This window comes from Uloborus diversus, chromosome 2 (assembly GCF_026930045.1).
Source record: "Uloborus diversus isolate 005 chromosome 2, Udiv.v.3.1, whole genome shotgun sequence".
Lineage (NCBI taxonomy): Eukaryota > Metazoa > Arthropoda > Arachnida > Araneae > Uloboridae > Uloborus > Uloborus diversus.
The window spans coordinates 110,280,460-110,302,723 of record NC_072732.1 but is presented as its reverse complement, the minus strand read 5'-3'; the positions used below and the strand labels follow the sequence as shown (position 1 = coordinate 110,302,723).

General features: G+C 35.3%; 1 protein-coding gene across 1 annotated transcript in view; it reads left to right on the top strand.

The window, feature by feature from the left end:
* Positions 1–22,264, top strand: part of LOC129217232 (transcription factor GATA-4-like) — a 111,628-nt gene that overhangs the window by 68,483 nt on the left and 20,881 nt on the right. The window contains exon 3 of the mRNA XM_054851506.1: positions 12,203–12,384. Coding sequence (XP_054707481.1) covers positions 12,203–12,384 — 182 coding nt within the window. The remainder of the gene's footprint in view (positions 1–12,202; positions 12,385–22,264) is intronic.

Below are 22,264 nucleotides of genomic sequence, written 5' to 3'. Positions count from 1 at the left end.
ATCGGTTCACTTGGGTATTTAACGCCCCAATTCAGCATTATTGAAGACGGTGGATCTTCGACCGGCTAGGATTATTGAACCCAAAAGGGACCCGCTGGTCACAACTCCGGTGCTTACCGATCAGGCTGCCACGGCCCGCCCCCGTCATACTGAATGCCAATCGGTTTCTCGCTTTTAGTATGGAGCAAAAATGAACTCAAAACGAGTGAAAAAGAACCAGTTAATGTTGGTACGGAGACCACTGCAATCTATCGAAGGTATCCCATTAATAATGCTCATTCGGTTCAATACTCGACCTTTTTGCACAAATATATATATATATATATATATATATATATATATATTATGTCATGATTATATGAAATCGTTAATAATTTAAGAATATCATGTGGACTTTGGTTGCTTCATTGCGGGAAAATTTTTCTCTCTCCCTATGTCCGTGGGTAGATGGACAGATTCGATTCGAATAGCTCAAGAAGGTAGCCAAAGAATAGAGCAAATTATAGTCAGGTAAGCCCAATTAGAAACTAAAGCTGCTGATTAATTTTCGGTGTTAATATTAAAAACCTTTTCTTAAGCGGTGGTTGTTATGCCTCGAGAAGTCATGCGAAGGAATCCACGAAATTTTCTATGCAGATAGATCCCAATAGGAGCTGGTGCTGATTAGTTTTTGACTACAATCGTTCGAGAGAGAAATGCAAAACTTTTTTTTTTCCTCAAAAATATGTATTCCACAAAGCAATGCAAGGAGTCAGAGAAAAGTTGCCGTACTGATACATCCCGAGCTGGTTCTGATAAATTTTTAGAGCCCCTCAAAGGTGTTTGAAATTTACGAAACCAAGTTTTTAATGAAAGGTATGGAAAAAAGTTTCGTTCAAGCTACAAGTCTTTTTTTTTCTTTTTTTTTTTTTACTATTTTGCGAAATTCGAACTCCTCCCTTACTTCTCTTCTCTTTTCACATAAATTAGCAGTTATTGCAATGTAAACATGAACAATTTAAGAGGTCGTTTAGAAATCGTTTTAATTGGCCGTATCATTTAAAGTTCCATTCATGCATTAAGCTGATACTATTATTAAAGTGGATACACATACATAGCTTGCACATAAGAAAGACGGTAAACCTATGATTTTCATAATTAAACCACTCCTCAATATAAATAATAAAAATAAAAAAAATAGAAAAATACCCTCTAATCGCTAAGTCAAAAATCAACTGGGAAAATGAAAGAAAGAACTGCACATACACAAGCTTCCGTTGTGATCCAGGAAAATAATCGTCCCTCCCTCCCCCCCTTTTCCATCATGCCATTCTATGTAGTAGTCAACGTGACACCTGACTCGCTTGCTGAATCGCCCATTTCGTCGGGATCGCGCTCATTCACCACATGATTAATGGATTCGCCGGAAACGGCACACAGGTTAATTGATCGCGAGTGGTTTTCCCTCCCCCCCCCTTCCCGAGGGGGTGGGGCAGCAGAAACGCGTGCTGAGGAGAATGAGAGCTAGTTAAGGCAATTATGTAATTTCGGGCGTTTCGGTGAGCCCCTGCTCGTAATCGAAGATGCCCGCTTAAGAAGGGGCGTTGAAATCGTTCGCGGTCAAGTAATGCCGAGCAAGATAATAATTAATAATGAGGTCCTTGTTCTTGTTTTGCGTTCGAAAACGGGCATTTGGGAACATTTTTGGTAGAGCTTTCACGTGGGAAGAGATTGATGGGAACTTCGTTGTAGGAATTTATTATTGTATTGACCTCATGTGACCTTATATTTAAAAAACTAAAACTAAAATTCGAAAAGTTGCAATGCTACTCACCATCCTGTCCGACTCAATTTTCGAAAGACTGATGCTTCTTTTAAAAATGAGACTTGTCTCTTTAAGAAAAATAAGGAGACAGCTGTCTCCGTTTTAATCTTTGAATTCAGTGGATTTGATCTCGTTTTCTCATTCTAATATAAGGTAAATGCACCAGTAGTGGCCACTGCTTCAGTAGTAGCCACTTTAAGGTTTATATTTTAAAAATAAGAATTCTAGGGGTCCCAGTGGATTCAAACTTGCAGGAGGTAGACCTCAGGTTATAGTGTAGTGGGCAGTTCAAGGAGAAGTAGGTAGAGCATCATGGAAAATTGTTATCAACTATTTAATACGGTCGCCTGGATTGTCGATGTTTTTTCAGCTGTCTTCTAACGCTTCTCCGTAAGGAGGTATATAAACATTGTGTTGTATTATGAATAGAACAATGCTCAAAAATAATATTTCTAGAGCTGTAACCATGTTATGAAATGTGAAAGATAATGTTTGGAACGTTTTCAACTCGAAATAGTTGCTTTTTGGCTGGGAGTTTACCTGGCCACTACTGGTACCAAAAAAGGTCGGAAATTCAAAAGTGGCCACCGAGTGGCCACTACTGAATCAGGAATGTTTTTCATAAATCAACTCAACTTTCCTTTTAATAGGTTGTAATCTCTTTACATAAAAATCTGCCTCATTTCTGACTTAATATTATTGTGTGAACTAGTGGTGGCCACCCGGTGGCCACTTCTAAACAGCAATATGGCCACTACTGACTCATGTACATTATATAATGGCCACTGATAGATCAAATTTGAGGTTTGAAAAAAATAAACAAATTGACATTCTGGCATTTTTAAAGGACGATTAAGGAAGAGAAGGGCTATATAATATGCTCATTGAGTTTCAAATATGGTAATTGATAGTCTAGGCCCAGAGTTTAAAAAAGCCGCAAAAATATGCTTCACTGTGGCGACTGCTAGTGCGTTTAGCTCTTCTATGGACAGGCCCGGATTACTCAACAGGCCATCCCCTAGGCCCATACGCCCTGGCCTAGGGGCGCATATCATGGGGGGGGGGGGTTATTAAATAGCTTGTTGGTTAAAAAAAAAAAAACAGGAATTTGGCGCGCTAGTTCAAAAAGAGGAGTAACATTCTACTAGAACCAAGAGAGAGATTGCAACCTGCTTGCTGAGCAGGTAAAAAATGAAGGAGGAAGGGCATAATGCTTGATCGAAGTTATCCCTTTTCTAAGCAAAGCAGATAATTTCTAATTTCTTAGATTTAAGCAATCATTTCTTGAAAATACAGTTTTTTTTTAAGGTAAAACACTTGTTAGAAGTAAGTCACACACAGTAAAATTAGAAAAAGCCATAATATATAAAATTCCCAGTTATAACACTTCTTTAGGAAACAATTTTTCTCTTTGGTAGTCTAAATCATGTCAGTATGCATTTGTTTTGCAATTTATAATCTATTGATTCATATTTATTTATGACTGCTAATAGGCAGGGACGCCCAAAATTCAAATTTTTAGGAGGGGGGAAATTATCAGTTTACCGGATAAAACTTCAAAGCTTACCGAATGAAAAATAGGAGCATGGTACTACTAGTAGTTTTCTCAATTATCTGTGACTAGCAATAATTTAGTAGTTACTAAAATTATGTTTACAATAAATAGCATAAATAATCAGAAAAAATAAAATATTAAAGTACTTAAAAATAATTTACCAGACAGTACCAGATATTTACCGCCTATGTTTTATGATAGGTTACAAATGTTGTAAAATTTCCGAATTTGTAAAATATGTAACATTTACGGACTTTTTAAAAATTTTATCTTCGAAAATTCCCTGATTTCTGTATTTTATCGATGTACAAAACGTCCGTAATTAATTCGTCAGACCAATTTTATTTTCCATAAATCTTCATTAACTTAAGACATAGCTGAGAATTTATGATAATTTTTATGAGTCTCTTGAATCAACACGGATGACTCAAAATTTTTGCATCGAATACGATCGGCAAAATTAGAAGTCTAAAAATCCTCAAATACACAATAAGACATATAAGGAGGGTTAAAAATAACGCTAAATACATAATTATAAATGTCCAAAAGGTAAAATCACAAGGAAAAGAAAAATGAGCGAGTATTAAAGAAGCGGATGCAATCAGATTTAGAAATGTGTGAAAAATTGGGATTAACACGTAATAGCGTAAAAAAGTGGCCAAGGTGCGTAAGTTTAAGCTAATTTGTAGAATTCGAAAAATGTGCATGTTCTTGAACTCAAAATCCATGACTAATTGTCAATTTCCATGATTTTTGAGCACTTTTTGCCGAAAATCATGACTTTCCATGACCATTTTTGATCATAGCCGAAATCCATAACTTTCTAGGTGCATGGACAACCTGCCTTTAGTAGTATTGAAAACTTATGCTACCAATTTTCTATATCCATTGATATACCTTGGTAAGTTGTAGGAAACAAATTGTCCTAGAGTTACATTGAATTGTGTACTTACTATTTTCTTATGAACTAGTGGTACCCGCACGGCTTTGTCCGTAGTAGAAAAATTAAAAGGTCTTTTGGTTCGCCTATGTATTTACAAATAATGTATGGTGACTTTCTCGCCACTTGGCTTGCCCATGTTACGGTTCCACGTTATGATAACTTGGTAATTTACTCGTCCATCTTATAATGTTGCTCGGTAAAATGTTCTTAAAATTGGAATAGAAAACGAACAAAATCGAATTTTCGAAAAATCGCTTCGAGGTGCACACCCCCGTGCTACAAACTAACTTTGTGCCAAATTTCATGAAAATCGGTCGAACGGTCTAGGCGCTATGAGCGTCACAGACATCCAGACAGACAGAGATCCAGATATACAGACAGACTTTCAGCTTTTTTATTAGTAACTAGTGGCACCTGCACGGCTTCGCCCGTAATAGAAAATTTAAAGGTCTTTTGGTTCGCTTGTATATTTACAAATAATGTATGCTAAATTTTCTCGCCAATTGGCTTGTACCGACGTTACGATTCCACGCTATGATAATTTCGTATCTCGCCAATTGGCTTGTGCCCATGTTACTATTCCACGTTATGATGATTTCATAATTTATGATAGTTTTTTCTTAAAATTGGAATAAAAAAAGAACCACATCGAATTTTCGAAAAATCGCTTCGAGGTGCACACCCCCATGCTACATACTAACTTTGTGCCAAATTTCATGAAAATCGGCCGAACGGTTTAGGCTCTATGCGCGTCACAGACATCCTACAGATATCCTACAGACATCCTACAGACATCCAGACATCCTCCGGACAGAGAGACTTTCTGCTTTATTATTAGTAAAGACTAGTGGTACCCGCACGACTTTGCCCGTAATAGAAAAATTAAAAGGTCTTTTGGTTCGCCTATGTATTTACAAATAATGTATGGTAACTTTCTCGCCAATTGGCTTGCTTATGTTACGGTTCGACGTTATGATAACTTGGTAATTTATTCGTCCATCTTATAATGTTGCTCGGTAAAATGTTCTTAAAATTGGAATAGAAAACGAACAAAATCGAATTTTCGAAAAATCGCTTCGAGGTGCACACCCCCGTGCTACAAACTAACTTTGTGCCAAATTTTATGAAAATCGGCCGAACGGTCTAGACGCTATGAGCGTCACAGACATCCAGACAGACAGAGATCCAGATATACAGACAGACTTTCAGCTTTTTTATTAGTAACTAGTGGTACCCGCACGGCTTTGCCCGTAATAGAAAAATTAAAAGGTCTTTTGGTTCGCCTGTATATTTACAAATAATGTATGGTGAATTTTCTCTCCAATTAGCTTGTACCCATGTTACAGTTCCACGTTATGCCAATTTCGTATGTCGCCAATTGGCTTGTGCCATGTTACGGTTCCACGTTATGATAATTTCATAATTTACTGGTCCATCTTATGATAATTGTGTTCTTAAAATTGGAATAGAAAAAGAACCACATCGAATTTTTGAAAAATCGCTTCGAGGTGCACACCCCCATGCTACAAACTAACTTTGTGCCAAATTTCATGAAAATCGGCAAAACGGTCTAGGCGCTATGCACGTCACAGAGATCCAGACATCCTACAGACATCCTTCGGACATCCAGACAGAGAGACTTTCGGCTTTATTATTAGGAAAGAAGATGATTTAGTACTGATAATAATTATTTAGTTCACACTTATCAAAGTTCATTTGTAGAATACTTATATAAGTACATTCATTTTCTTTTACTTTATTTTTTACATTAGCGTACAAAAAATACAAATACAAATTTTCTACTAAAAACTTTTTATTTTATCCTAAGTACGTATGTACTTTGAAGAAAGAAATGTACAATAAAAATGTGATTAATATATTGGTGCTTAATGTAACTATCATATTGAATCAATTTTATCCATCAGTTATCTGAATTTGAGGTGAGTAATGTGAATTTTAAGGAAAGGATGTCAGATGGCCACTACTGACTCATGCATGTGGCCACTACTGAAAATCTCAGATTTTGGAGTGGCCACTATTGGATCAAATTTGAAGTTTGGGAAAAAATGGATAAAAAATTGAAAAAATTGAAATTCTGGCATTTTTAGAAAATGGGACGATTTAGGAATAGTTGGGCTATAATACGGTCATTGAGCTGAAAATTTGGAATTAATATTGTAGACCCACAGTTTAAAAAAGACATAAAATATGCTTAACTGTGGCCACTACTAGTGCATTACCTTATATAAAAGCGAATGATCGGGAAACGCTGACGTCATTAACAATGAAACTCGCGCCAAGACATGATAATTTGATACTATTTTTTGGTAATGTTTGACATGTAGGGAAATACTTTATTTCGACGAGGCTGAACTGGATCCGGTAACTTGACTGTTTTACTGGTGAAACTGTCATTTTAGGAGAATGAAGAAACGAAAATGTGGTCCACAATGAACGCTATCTGCTGGAGTTTAGGATTTATCCACTAGAGTTAGGGTTACAATTTCAACCATCAAAATATCAATAAACAGACAATTGATTCGTTCACATGTAGAAGCAATTTTCACCCGTCATACCTTGACGGACGATTTTCTAGTATTCGATAAATGAAGCAAAATTGCCCCGAGACTCATCTTACATAAAAGCACGTCATAGAATTCCCAAAGTTCACTTTTAAGGCTTGATGTGCGGCCGCTACGGGAAATCCTAAACAGTCCTGAAACACCAGAGCTGGCCGTTACATTTAAGTCGCCACCTATAATCACCCCCCCCCCCCACCCCCGGTACTTCTATCCACGCCCAGATCTGCTGCAAATTCACAGATGCAGAAACAGGGGAAGGAGGGTACACCATTGAGGAATCCCAGGAAACCGAAAAGATTCCTCTTTTTTTATTTGCGCTCTTAAAGTTTAAGCACTGAAAATATTCTTGTAGGGGAGACTATTGTACCTTGGACCACTTCTAAAACTTTTTGGTTTTCAAAAAAAAAAAAAATGCGATTTTTATGGTTTTTAGTTATTAAAACTTAACTTCAAGCCTTTTTGCATTCGTAAAAAAATGTTTCGGATTAGGGTCATTCCATAGAAATGTCAACCTCAACCTCAGAAATGTTTTTTCCACAAAGCCTTAATTGTGACCTATCATTTCATTCAGCATACTTTCTAGTACATAAATCCAGTAACAGTTTGCAAAAATTTCATTCGGTGTTTTTCTTCTGGCTCTAAACGTGCGAGGTTGTAGAAAAGGCTTAGCATGTGCAAAAAACAAGCGTCTACGTTTTCTTGTGTAATGCAAAATGTTTTGCAAATTTTTAAAAGAACTATGTATATTCTAAATGATTAGATGTTGGCCCAATAAAATTCAGTGTTGTTTTTTCATACATTATAAGATAAGTATTTAAATTAGTTCGGTTATTTCACTGAAAATATTTACGTTACGTTAGTCACGAAAATGTACTATTTTCTGCTTAAAAACTAAACCAGATGATTGAACCAAACAGCACTTTTTATTTTCTTACATCTATGTCATATCTACTTAAAAAGTGCAAAATATTTATTTCAGTATCAGTAGATATAAAATAATTAGTGTGACTAACGTAACATTTGAGCTGTGACTAACGTAACCGTTTGTATGTCACTAACGTAACATTTTAAAAATGACTGCTAATATTTAAAACTTATTTAATTTAATGTACATTTTCATGAACAATTTTGAATATGCAGGCATTCTATATTGATTAAAAATATAAAGGGTGAAAAATACCAGTAAAATTACATTGTATAGACCTTCTGTTTACTTCGAAAAATACTTTTTTAAAAGTCTTTATAAAGATACTTCCAATTTAAAGAATTATTAGAAAAGAAAAAAGGTGAGTAAAGCAAATTGAGTGCTCTGCTGAAGGTGCATTCAACACAAGAATCCAAGCTTAAGAATTAAGTTAATAGAAATACAGTCTTAACAAAGGAGAACGTCTCTATTTTTTAGAAAATACATGTCCACCTATTATTAAAATGAAATAATGGATGCTCGTTGGAAAACATTTGAAGATGTTACATGATACAGTGACAATAAGCGCTGCTGCCATATATTTCATAAAATGCCAGACTGATCATTTAGAAATTCAAACATTTGCGGTGATATCTGGAACTAAAATGCATTCTGCAAAAACGTTCAAATATTTTTTTTTCAATATTACATTTTAATTCAAAAGCATGCACAACACTATTCGTTCGATGAATCAGTAAACCTTAAAAATTAATATGCCATTGAAAAGTACTACGGAGTTTCGACGATAACTATTATATCGGCAGAATACTAGAATTCGGTGAAACTGTCAATTTGCATAAAGTTTACTTTTTAAAAGAGATATTTAGGACTTAATTAGCCCAAGAATGATGCTATTCAGTTTGTAAAAGCAGTTTTTTTATTTGTTTATTTTTTTTTTCGCACATTCAAATTGAATTAATTGAACTGAATCCTTCCATTCAATTTCTTACCCTATTATAGAAAAAAAAGTAAAGAAAGAGGCATAATGCAACACAAAGAAGGTTCCCATAAAGTGTAAAAGTAGAATAAGAGCAAGAAATTAATTATAAAAAGTTTTTTATGTGCATTCATTGTTTGCTATTCGATGGTTACGTTAGTCACGTTACGTTAGTCACACACAGCTTCCTTTTTCGTAAAAGTACCATTAAGGGCCAAAAAAGATTCATCTGTAACAAATCTGTAGTACATTTTTAAAAATAGATTGTTTACCTCTTACAAATATATCGGCCAATTTTAAATATCTGCGTAAGTTTCAGAAAAATGTGCCTCGTAACATAAGCATTGTTTCTCAGGGTTGCAAAAATGTTACGTTAGTCACAATGCCTTTTTTGGTGGAAAAACACCTGCCAGCGCTTATTTTGCTTCAAATTCTTGGTAGAAATGAAAAATAGTCACCTTGTACATTTTAAATCTGCATATTAAACCAAAACACATTCATTTTTACTCCCGGTGTAAGTCAAAAGAGTTTGAAAATCAGCTGCGAATGTTACGTTAGTCACTATGGAATGACCCATTATAAAAAAATATTTTTCTATTTTTGTATATTTTTCACAAATTTTATGTAATTTGGTGCATGATACATGATGCTCGTGTTACAATTATCGGATTCCTGCTGTTAAATGTTTATTTCATAAGTTTTGCAGAATTTCACATACATTCATCGTTCGACCAAAACTTCTCACGTAATCCCATTGTTGTGAAAATGTGAGGGTGATGCAATTTTTTTTATCAGCACAGTAATATTTTCTTAAATAAACAATTCACGTGCCGCTAATAACTGCTCACCGTGAACAGTCACAAAACGCGATAAATCGCTAGAAAAGACAACCCTTCAAACACGCGCTCCGATCCAAAATGGCTAATCTTAAGTTGATGTGTCGGCTCGTATATATAGGAGCCTTAACTTGCTTAACTGCATAACTTACGTTGTATTCAAGTTTATTGGACCCACTTTCATTCAACTGTTTTAAATGCCTAGTAATGGTTGGCCTACTCACTTTGAATACTTTTTCGGCCTCTCTAAAAGTCTTTTTTTTGTCAGGATCATTACTTCTTACTGCTTCAATAGCATTTTGCAATGCCTCAACATCTACTGGATCCTTTTGATTCCAGTTTTACTTCGAGGCATGATGAAATCCTACCTAAAAAAAAACAATCTTTACAACCAATTGTACCTATTGTACCTTGATCCAGTGGTTCAAGGTACAAGGTGGAGCTTGGTCTCAGGGTACACGAGGGTGCATGTTTATACAAAAGTGGCTGCCCTAACCTAACAGCTACATAAAAAGTAAAGAGTAAATGTTGAATAAACTTACCGAGAGATAGGCAATAGATATAATTGTCAATCAGTTGGGTCCAATTTCATTTAAGTAACACTGGAATTATTTACTTTTGTTTGCACAAAACAATCACTGTCCGCATGAAAGCTGGAGTTTCAACCTACAACTCACTCTGGCAGGTGGAGAGACTGTCATGGCTGACATAGTGCCGTGATTCCTCACTAGGTAAAAGCGCCAGCTGATTAGAGTGCATGGTGCAAGGTACACCATGGTCAAGGTACAACAATCTCCCCAAATGTTTAAACTTAATCCAAAGGGGAAAAGACGCAAAATATTGCTAACCTTGGACCGCGCGAGATTTAAGGAGTGGGGCAAGCTGGAATTCGTGCTTTAGGTGGTTCGATTTGAGAGAGGCAAACTGAAGTGCGGAGGAGACCCAAAAGGAATTCATACACCCACCCTTTGAGACCAACGAGAGCCTGAAAATGCTCATTTCGGCCTTTAATTTTGCGAAAATTCCGGGGAAATGACCTTCGGTGCCCATGATCCTTCCTATTATTTATATTACCGAAGATAACTTTAAACTGCATTCCCTAGACTTCAATGTCGAAAAAAATTCTGGAGCCCATTTTCCTTTGACCAAATAAGCATAACACAAATTGCGTTTTGGATCTTCAATTTCAAGCAATATCCAAAATAGAACCTCCCTTTCCCCCTCTTGTTCAACGTCCTGATATGTGTTTTGGGGAAGAGTTCCTGATTCTCTCATGTCTTCCCTGAACGTCTACGAATAGAGTCTAAAAAATTATTTTTAGGACTTATAACTTCAAAATCTTCGGAGACATTCCATGAACATTCATCAGTCTTCTAATTTCTTCAAAGATCGCCCAAAACATGTTTTTAAAATTTTAGTTACCAAAAATTTCTGATTAAGGGCCTTCAGATTTCTTTCCTTAACGTCACCTTGAATAGATTAAAATTTTGTTTTTAGAAACTGTTTTTTTTTTAATTTTTTTTTTAAAGATGTCAGTTTCGAAGAATTTTCTGAGGAGCCGCCTGACTTCCGTTTTGGTGACGTTCGAACATTCCGCTCCCCTTTTTTAGTGCATGCTGATTTATTGTTGGAGCTTCCAAACGCAGTTTGTCTCGATGCAAAAGAGGTTTTTATACTTTGTCCTCATTTTTGCACTGTATTTTTTAAAAAAATATTTTACTTGAAATACGGTTCAAGAAAAAAATAGAAAACACCTTTTTTGTTGGAATGCACGATAAAATAAAGCAGAGTAGCTTATAGAGAATATAAATGAAATAAATAAATATAAACAGTGGGTCAAATTATAAATATACAAAAGATTTATTTCCATGAAATTGCAAAGTAAATGAGCATTATTTACTAATAATAAAGTTGACGGGATGTCTGGACCTCTGTGACGCGTATAGCGCCTAGACCGTTCGGCCGATTTTCATGAAATTCGGCACAGAATTAGTTTGTAGCATGGGGGTGTGCACCTCGAAGCGATTGTTCGAAAATTCGATTTTGTTCTTTTCTATTCCAATTTTAAGAACATTTTTCCGAGTAAATTATCACAACGAGTAAATTACCAAATTATCATAACGTGAAACCATAACAGGGGCGAGCAAATTAAAATAGCAAATTAGCGAGAAATTCAACATTCATTACTTGTAAATATACAGGCGAACCAAATGACCTTTTAATTTTTAACTACGGGCAAAGCCGTGCGGGTACCATTAGTTTGAAATAAAATTCATGTAATTCGCTATCCTTTAACTAAGTTAGAACCTCCAATAGCCAACACCCGCATTAGTAGTGGACACTGAAAGAAAAATGTAATTAACAAGAGAAACAGAAGCGTCAAAAATTAGCTGGGAATGAACCAAGCATTGGAAATTTAAACACCATTTTACAGCATTGTAGTTTTTGTACATTTTTTAAAAAAAATTCTCTTGTTATTATATTTCTTCTTTATAAGTGTCAAACGTTGGTGCCTCTGTGTCTACTACTACTGATTTTTTCATATTTAGCTTAAATTTCTATAATTTTCTTTTCTCTGCAGAGCTGGACTGCGTTGGAAATGATTATTCATTCGGAGAAGGAAGAGAATGTGTCAACTGCGGAGCAGTCTCAACTCCCTTGTGGAGGAGAGACGGCACGGGACATTATTTATGCAACGCCTGTGGATTGTATCATCGCATGAATGGAGTCAACAGGCCTCTCTCGAAACCCCAAAGACGCCTCGTACGTATGTTTAAGATACATCTCATATGTATTTTAGTGACAGGGTTGCAAGGCTACGAGGAGGAGTTTTGGAAATTACTCCCCCCCCCCCACCACAAAGTCTATGGTTTTTCTATTTTATGGTTCCCTATTGTCAACCAAAATGTGTCTATATGTTGGAATCCAATTATGAAATAGGCCTAAAAAAATACCTACAACGCGCATGGAACATGAGCAAAGGTGCCAAATCCGAAATGTTGCATTATTGCGCAGTTTGTGCACATAAATTTGATCAACTCATGATCTTGCAAATCACCCCTCACACCCAGTGGCTCAGCGAAAGGGAAGTTTTGGGGTGAACCCCCCCCCCCCCCCCCGAACCATTAGTTTAAACATAAATGCAAATTCTAATACAGTAGTTTATACATATGAAAAGGTCAGAAGGTATTTTTGATCCAAACCACCACCCCCCCAGAAGGCATTTTTCATCAAAAAAAAAAAAAAAAAAAACCCTCTGGAAGGTATTTTTCATCAAAAAAACCCCCTCTAGTAGGTATTTCTGGTTGCGCTAGTGCTCACACCAATCATTGAGCCAGATAAATGTCAAAAAACGCCCACATCACACTAGTTTACATAACTTGTGTGTGCTGACGCATTACTGCACCCGATATAATCAACAGTAACACAACTTTAAAATTTCAAAACTTTGGAGAAAGTCTCTCTGATTTAAACTGTGCACACACACACAATATTAGTTTGGAGATTAAACCACAAAAGCAACGGGAAAACATCAAAGTAGCGAAATAATGGAAAGCCAAACATTCATTTTTCTCACTGCTGCCCCCCCCCCTCTTTTTTTGGACTCGTGCCTCTATTCACGTCGGTGAGAGTTATGTTCGTCTTCCTGCCTCACGACACTATTGGTAAAAAAGCTACATTTACGGAGGACTTTAAAAGCATTGCAAATTCGTTATTAGTTGAACCACGTGGTTCAGTACTCAGAAGTAACCTTAGCTTTCTTTTAAAGTGTTTTAGAAGTAGTTCCAACGCTATGAGTAAATGGTTACTAATTATTTGTGAACCTAAACCAGGGATAATATAAAATGACACAACCAGACAAATATAAAATTTTCATTTCTTACACGTTAATAGTTGTAAGTTACTTTAGTAAGGACTAAGGAGAGACAATTTGAATGAGGAATAAAAATTTGAACAATATTGACGCGTACTTTTCATTAGCTAGTCTTGATTAATTTTAATCTTGTTGGAAAAATCCTCAAAAGCCAAATCTGATAATTATTTTACTAGTTAATGTTGCGAATGACAAAGTAGTTATCCCCTAGATAATCCATCTTTAATTATTTTCAGACTTTTTTCGTCATTGTAATCAAATTTATCTTTTATTGGACATGAAATAACCGGCCAGGACGACGGGATTTTGTTCGGAAACCGGGACGTCTGCAATCCTAACAGTGGCGGATCCAGACGATCCTTTTGGGAGTGACGAATGACTAATGAGTTATGAGGGGGGGGGGGGATTAATACAAAAAATCAAGTGAAAGAACTAAAGAATGATTTTTTTTCCTTCTGAATAATGTACGTGCTTCAAAGAGTTTAAATGAAAGTTAAAATTGTTTCGAGTACCAAGAATAAAAAATTGGAAATCGATAAAAAGACAAAAAAAAAAAAAAAAAAAAGAAAGAAAGAATTTCTTTTAGTACATATTGTAGATGAATTAACTAAAATTAACCCTTCAACTTTTAATTCGTTTGAGGACTCGTTAAGTATTTTCAGTAGTCATTTAGTTCTTCAATAAATAAGTAGTTGGATTTGTTTGTTGATTGAACTATTGCTCAAAAGTAGGCGTGTTTGCAGGCTCTCCCCGAAATTTTTGTTAGAAACTCATTTTTAAACGCGTTATGGTGGATAATAGGAGGAAAGGAGGTTTGGAGGTCCCTCTCTGAAAACGTTTTGAAATTTAAGGATATAATTTTCGAAAATACAGTTGTTTGCCATCTTTGATGTCTTGAATGGAAAGGATGAGATTCAGGAATTCTCCTAAGCCGTTTTTAGATATTTGAACTCCAAAAACGCATCTTTAGAGATTTTTAATGATGCTAAAAACAAAGGGGTTCGGCAGCTTTCCCTCGGAAAAATTTTCGGAATTGAAGTGCTAAAAACGCATTTGTAGGCAGTAGTCCATCATTGATGTTGTAGCACAAGACATGGGGTTCAGAACTTTTTCCCAGAATTGTGTCGATGTAGAAATTCAAAAAATGCAGTTTTAGACGATCTTTGAATGATGCTGAAGTGTGAGTAAAGAACTTGAGCGGAAGGGGTGAGAGGGGCTCCTATCCGTAAATTTTTCGAAATTGAAGTCCCGAAAAAACAGTTGTATGCCATCTTTTATGACGTTGGAGATGGAACAGGGTTTGGAACTTTCCACCGAAAATCTTTCGAAATTGGGGTCTTGAAAATTTGCCATCTTAGGTAGCGCTAAAAGTTTTGTGGGGTTCGGAGCTCTCTCTCAACTTTTCGAAATTGAAACTTCTGAAGCGCAATTGGAAACCCTCTTTAAAGACGTAGGCTAGACGAAGGCACGAGGTTCAAAACTTTCCTTTTAAAACATATTGATATTAAAGTTGCAAAAACATAGTTTAAGATGTTTTTGTCACGTTAAGAAAAGGTGAGGTTTTGTAGTCCTCCCGAGGAGGTTTTTTGAAATTGCAGTCTTTAAAACGTAATTGCAGGATGACTTTGATAACATCAGGTAAAGGAATGGGATTCAAGGAATCTTCCCCGGCGATTTTTTTGAAATTAAAGCTCCGAAAATTCAAAGTTTTTGACTATCTTCGATGAAATCGGAGAGAGGGAGTTCAAGGACTCTCCCAAGGAAGGTTTGGTTGTCTTTTACCGCAAATTTTTCGAATTTACAAACCTTTAGGGGGAATCGCCGACCACCCCTCCTGTAGATCCGCCACTGAAGTCTAAGATATATAGTGGAGGAGCAAACGGTCAAATTTTAGCTCCCGTGCGATTTTTTTGATACAATTATGAGAGTAAGTTTTTCTGAAACGTATTGGCACGAGGAAAAGGAATTTGGATGCTGCTACGCCCGAAAATGCTGCAGGGGGCCGAGGGGGGATGGATTATAACTTCGCTGGGGGATAAGTGGTTTTCCGTTCAAATTTTGTGATACAATTATGGGAGTTAGTTTTTCTGAAAGGTATTGGCACGAGAAAAACAAACTTGGATGTTGAAAATGCTGCAGGAGTGGGGTTATAACTGCAAACATAAAACAGTTATAAATTCAACATTTCTCGGTTTACAACAAGTTTTCTAAGTGAAAATGCTTAAATCCACTAATAACAACATTATAATGCATAAATATCCTAAGTAAGTTGCAGACACGTATTTCAGAGCTATTTAGAGCTCCTTTTTCAATGTAAAGAATGCGAGTTTATGAATGAAAATTCATCTATCTGAGGATGATCTTTACATTGATAAGGGGTACCTGGTTATCCAGTCCATCATTTAGGTGAAAAAAAAGGGGAGAAACTCCCCTCTTCCCCACCGGTTAAAAAAAAAATTGTAAATTTGGCGATTTTAGAACTGGTAAAATGCCCATGGCAAAAAAAGTAAATACTCAACACTTTTATGCAAATGCAGACGCAGCGAATTTCCGTGCTGAATGTTTAGATCTGGACGATTCAAAATACTGTTTTAACTGGAAAGGGGATAACAGTTCCTACGAATCTGACAGTGAAAAATAGTTTTAATTGGTATTATTTATTAGTATTGCTTTTCTGACTTATTCTTCAAAATTCTTGATAGCAATATTCTTCTGAAACGGTTTAGCATGTAAAAAACTTATTTTAATGGTTAATTTAAATGTATATTTTCTTTCAAACATTGTTAACTAAGTGCCTATCTGTTGATATCTGCAAATATAGTTCCACATTCTTGTTTTTATTTAACTGTTTTAGTAGCACATGGTTGTAACCAGTGATTGGAAAAACTACATTTTTTTTTGTAGCGAACTACAACTACAACTACTTTGTTACAAATGTAGTTAACTACAACTACAACTACTTTTTTCAAAATGTAGCAACTACAAACTACTTTTGAAATGTAGTCGCTACTTCGCTACTTTCCGAAAAATAAGTAAATAAAAAGCATACACAATAGGTTGTCCCTCAAAAAACGAAAGTCGATTTTTCAAGTCGCGTACACTCTTGTATTTTTCTTCTTATGTCAAAACAATTGTGAAGAAAAGTTTCATAAAATTTGCACAACGGCAACCCGTGCCGACTTGCACCTGAAAGTGTAAAACAGTACTTGTATGCTGGGCCAAATCGAAAAAAAAAAAAAATTTAGAAGCTCGAAATTTCTGTTAATAAAACATTGCCCCTGTACCCAACACCCCACGTATATTACAAGAACATTTATTCAAATTAAAAAACATTTAGATATGCCACACTTGACCTAAAATTTATAATTTTATTTAAAAAAGTGATTTTTTTTTCAGTTATCTTTTAAAAAATTACATATAAATTTATATAGAATAGAGCAAGTTTAAAAATTACTGGCGAACACATTTACAGATCAACAATTACAAACGAATAATAAAAAAATAATATATTTTAAATGGAAAATTTAACTAAACCTGGAAAAAATCCATATCTTTGAGTACTATGTGGGAGCCTTAAAATTGCAGGAAAACAAAAATTTCTATTTAACGCTAATTACCTACTTTTCTACTTTACTGTTTATATTTTTCAGGTTGATAATTTCGTAAAATTTTAAATTTCTGAAAATATGTATAAAAAACTTAATTTTTTGAAGAAAATTATAAATGTCAGACCACGTGTGGGATATCTAAATGGTTTTTAATTTGAATAAATGTTTTTGTGTTGCATATGTGGAGTATAGGAGCAACGTTTTACCAACAGAAATATCGAGTTTCTAAAAAAACATTCTGTTTTAATTTGGCCTAGCATTACACAAGTGCTGGTTCACTTTTTCAGACATGATCGGCACTTGTTGCCGTTGTTCAAATAATATGATTTTTTTTTTTTTTTTGACGTAAAAGGATTAAATATAAGAGAGTGTGCGACTTGAAAAGTCAACTTTCATTTTTTTGGCGGGGGGGGGGGGGGATCCCAATACACACACACACACACACCGTAACAGGATTGAACAAAAACAGATTTATAAATCAGCTCATCAGAAGACACCAAGAAAAATGTCCGTTATCATATTCTCACACACTGTAATGCTCGTATTTATTGCAAGTCCTCCAGAACAGTTCAATTTCATCCTTTTCTATAACAGTTTCAGTAGCTTCTTTTTATTTGGTGAATACTGTCGAATATTTAAGCCTCGCTAAAATATTTTTGTTTTTCAATCTTTGGTCTGTTCATACAAAATTCCCCAAATTTTCAACTCGCGAAATCACCGATATCTTCATTTTCGCGAAAATAAGTGCTTTTTTCAATATAAATATTGGTGAAAAATGAAAATTACGACGGCAAATAAACTAATGGCGTCAAACAGATAGAACGTATGGCGTCAAAATGAAATGCCTGAGGTCAGCTCGTATTTTTACGAGTCTTATTTCTCATTGCATCCGCTGATGTACTTGTGTAAAATTTGCGCCAGTCAAATTCGTTTGAACCTTGATTTTTTTTCCAGTTTATTTAAAAGTAGTTTCCAGAAATCGCTACAAACTACTTTTTTTTGCAGTTAACTACTCACTACACTACATTTTTTTAAAAGTAGTTCGCTACACTACAAACTACTCAAAAATGTAGTTACTACAGTAGCGTCGCTACTTGTAGCGCGCTACTTCACACCACTGTTGTAACGGAAAATATGTAGTTTTTCTGTTATTTTACCTGCAATTTATAACGTTGGCATAATAAAAAAAGAGTCACAGTTTCACTAAATGTTTTGTTTCGTTCAAAAATATTTTTTATACTCTGCAGCCGAAAGAAACACCTCTACAAAAAAAAAAAAAAAAAGTCGCAAATAAGCAACTAATAGGTTTATTTTTCATCATATTATCATTTGGCTGAATACAGATTAAATATATTTCGCTCATGTTCGGAACTTAAAAAATAGGATACCTTATTCCAGGCCACTTACAACTGAACGGCTTCACGTTAAATATCAATGGTTTATATTATTGCAACACATTCGTTATTGCATATAAGCATCCTTTAGAAGGGTTTTAAGATGTGAAAAATCGTTGCAGGCGCATAAATTATGAAGAATTTGCTTGTTTAGAGATACAAATAATCTTTCAATTGAATCTCCTCTACCCCCCCCCCCCCCAATCGAAAAATAATGCCTACTTATATGTACAAAAAATAAATGTTCAATGTCAGGGGGGCAGTTGACCCCCCCCCCCTGATCCCCACATGACGGACCTGAGTTAAGGGATTACATATTTAATACGGATGTGGGAATATATTGGGAAAACGATCAAGTACACAAATGCGAATTTGCATTTCTTTTATTGGAGGGGGGAGGTCTCCCACTCAATTTTTTGCTTAGATGATGGGTTTGGTTTCCTGGAACCCCTTATCAATGTAAAGATCATCCTCAGACAGATGAATTTTCATTCTTAAACTCACATCTTTTACAATGAAAAAGCAGCTCTTAATAGCTCCGAGACTCGTGTCTGCAATTTAATTCGTATGTTTATGAATTATAATAATGCTAGTAGTGGAATTAAGCATTTTTTAAGTTTTGAAAACTTGTGTAAACCGAGAAATGTTAAATACATAACTGTTTTATATCTGCTGTTATTGCCCCCCTGAAGCACTTTTGGGAGTAGCAACATCAAAAACCGTTTTCCTCGTGCCAATACCTTTCAGAAAAACTAACTCCCAAAATTGTATCACAAAAATTGAACGGAAAACCACTTGCCCCCCAGCGAAGTTATAATCCATCCCCCCTCCTGCTCACTGCAGCATTTTCGGACGTAGCAGCATCCAAATTCCTTTTCCTCGTGCCAATACCTTTCAGAAAAACTAATTCACATTCTTATATCACAAGCATTTAGCGGAAAACTACTTGCCTCCTCCCCCCAGCGCAGTTTTAACCGCCCCCTGCCACCCTGCACCATTTTCGGGATTGGCAACATCCAAATTCATTTTCCTCGTGCCAATACCTTTCAGAAACACTAGCTCCCGTATTTTGTATCACAAAAATCACATGGGAAACCATTTGCTCCCAGATTAATAACCAATAGGAACACAGCTTTCAAAATTTGGAAGATCTTTCGAACTTCTAGTACGCAATATTAATTTAGACTAGACCGCAAAATCCAACGAGTAAACATTTTCAAAAACCATTAGAGAATAAATCAGTTAAAAGTAGCAAAATAGTGTTAGGTAAAACCTTCATTTTCTCCCCCGCTGTTTTCTAGGGCTCGACCGATGGCATTTTTTGGCCGATGGGCCGATGCCGATTGTTGAACGATTGTTCAAAGATGGCCGATGGCCGATTGTTTTCCTCCAAATGGCCGATTGCCGATGGCCGATGCCGTTGGCCGATGGCAAAAAAAAAAAAGAAAAAGAAAAAAAAAATCAAACAGAAATAAATTGATGAGATTGTCAGGGATTTAAAGTATCATTGATTCATTTCACTTTACTTCCTTTTTACGAATAAGGAATTGTAAACACAAAAAAAATTAGATTTCGACTTAAATTTCTATTTTACGATCACCATATTTATACATATACTCTTGTGATGTCTTCATGCGCGTAAACTTGCGTCCCTCAAAAACGTTATGAAATAGTAAGTTGAAAACTCATACGTATGTAGGTAGTATGATCTAAAAGTTCGAGGACAAATTCTATAAAACCTTACCCTGAATAGTTCACATTGCTGAAGCACATCTATCTACAAAATAGTCAGCTTGAACGACCATGCACTCCTGCCAACGTTCGTATAGCTTTTAGAAGCACTCCTGGAAGACATTTTTCGTACCCTCCTGTAAGGCCTCTTGCGCTGCTGCTTTTAACTTCATCGTGGGGAAGAAGGCGACTTTCATGTTGAGGATGAACGTTTCGATTGGTCAATACTCTGATATGACAAACAAATAACATAACGTTTCGTCGGACTTAGTTCCGTGTGATTTTTACCTGTTCCCAGCAAAAAAAAAAAAAAAGGCGCGCCGCTTTCTTCCGTGAGGAGAAGATAAAGATGCATCATAGAAGGTAGCGAAAAATGTTTCCAGGAGTGTTTCCAAAAGTTATATGAACACTGGCAGAAGTACACAGTCACAAGACGACCTTTTGAAGGTGGATGTGCTTCGGTAATGTGAACTATTCTGGGTAAGGTTTTATACAGCTGGTTCTCGAACTTTTGGATCGTACTACGTACAATCTGTATAGGGTGTAGTTGTACTTCTCCTTTTTTGACTGCTGTGATTAAAAAGAAAGAACAACAGCAAAAAAAAAAAAAAAAAAAGAGAGACTGTTGAGTAACCAATTGATTTGTCTTTTTTTAAAATTGAACATATAGCTAAGATTTCTGTAATATTGTAATAATGTATGGATTTAGGTACATTAAACATAATTAAAAACATTAAATTATGTTGTTTAATCATTCAAAAAAAATTAAGAATAAAACTATGAAACAGGAATATTTTTATACTTATTTAAAATTTATGAATAGAAAAGTTTGCATTTTTCAAAAAATCCTATAACAGTGACATAAATTTTGCTGGAAAAAGAAGTAGCCATGAAAAGAGCGAGATTCTTAAAATGCAACTACAATAAAAAAAAACTCAATATTTACACCAAGTTAATAACTGAATACATATACTACGTGATCTGATGTTTGCACAATATTGAGCAGTTGGATTGTTTAATCTTTTATGAAGCTTGACAAACAAGTTCAAATTAATTTTTTCAATTTAACAATAATTTTCTGAAATTTAAAAAAATTGCATAATAGAAAATCCTTGAAACTTTTAATAAAAAAACTAAAATAACTTATTCATTGATTTTATATAAATACATAAAAATAGTTACAACAGAAAAAATTCGATTGCTATTAATGATGCAAAAAAGACGGCGCATTACGAAATATAAGTGAAACAAGTATGAGAAATACGCAAAATGACACTTCTTGACCAAAATAAATAATCGCTAAATATTTAAAAAATGCTTGAAACGACGAGGTAGGGTTAGGGGATCACCCTCTGATTTTGGAGTAACTCACACTTCGGCCCCAACCTCGGCCTCATTTTTTTAGTACAGAACCGCTACCCCCAACGCCTCGGAAGAGTTTCTGAATCTACTTCAGCACTTCCGAAGAAAAAATTCAGAAGTCCCTTTGATTTCCGAATTATGTCACCATTGAAAACGTCTTTAATCAATTTCTTACATTAATGCTCTGAATTCTTTCTAAACAATAGATAAAGTTTGAAAAAAAAAATCTTTAATTTTATGAACGGTGTAAGTTTTAAACAACTCAGAAGTACAACTAGAGTTTAATTTCAGAAATATAGGGAGTGGAAGGAGGGGCACGCAAATGTTGTCGGAAATTCAAAAAATAGTCGTAAAAAATAGAGTTCATAATAATCATAAACATTCAGCAGAAAAACCCTTTCAAAACTTGCACCCGAGTTTGTTTTGACGTGCAGTGGCGGAATTAAAATATAGCAAATGTTGCAATTGCGCGAGAGGCCCCATAACCATAGGGGCACCGTAGGAGTTACAAAAATGCTTATGATAAATGTTTTACAACTTCTGTGATAGAGAAATAGGGCCCCAAAATGTATTTCGACGGGCCCCAAACTTGTAACTCCGCCGAAGCGATACAGAAAAGACTGCATAACTGTGATTCATATAACAAATACCGAAAAATTACAAATTGCCGTCGG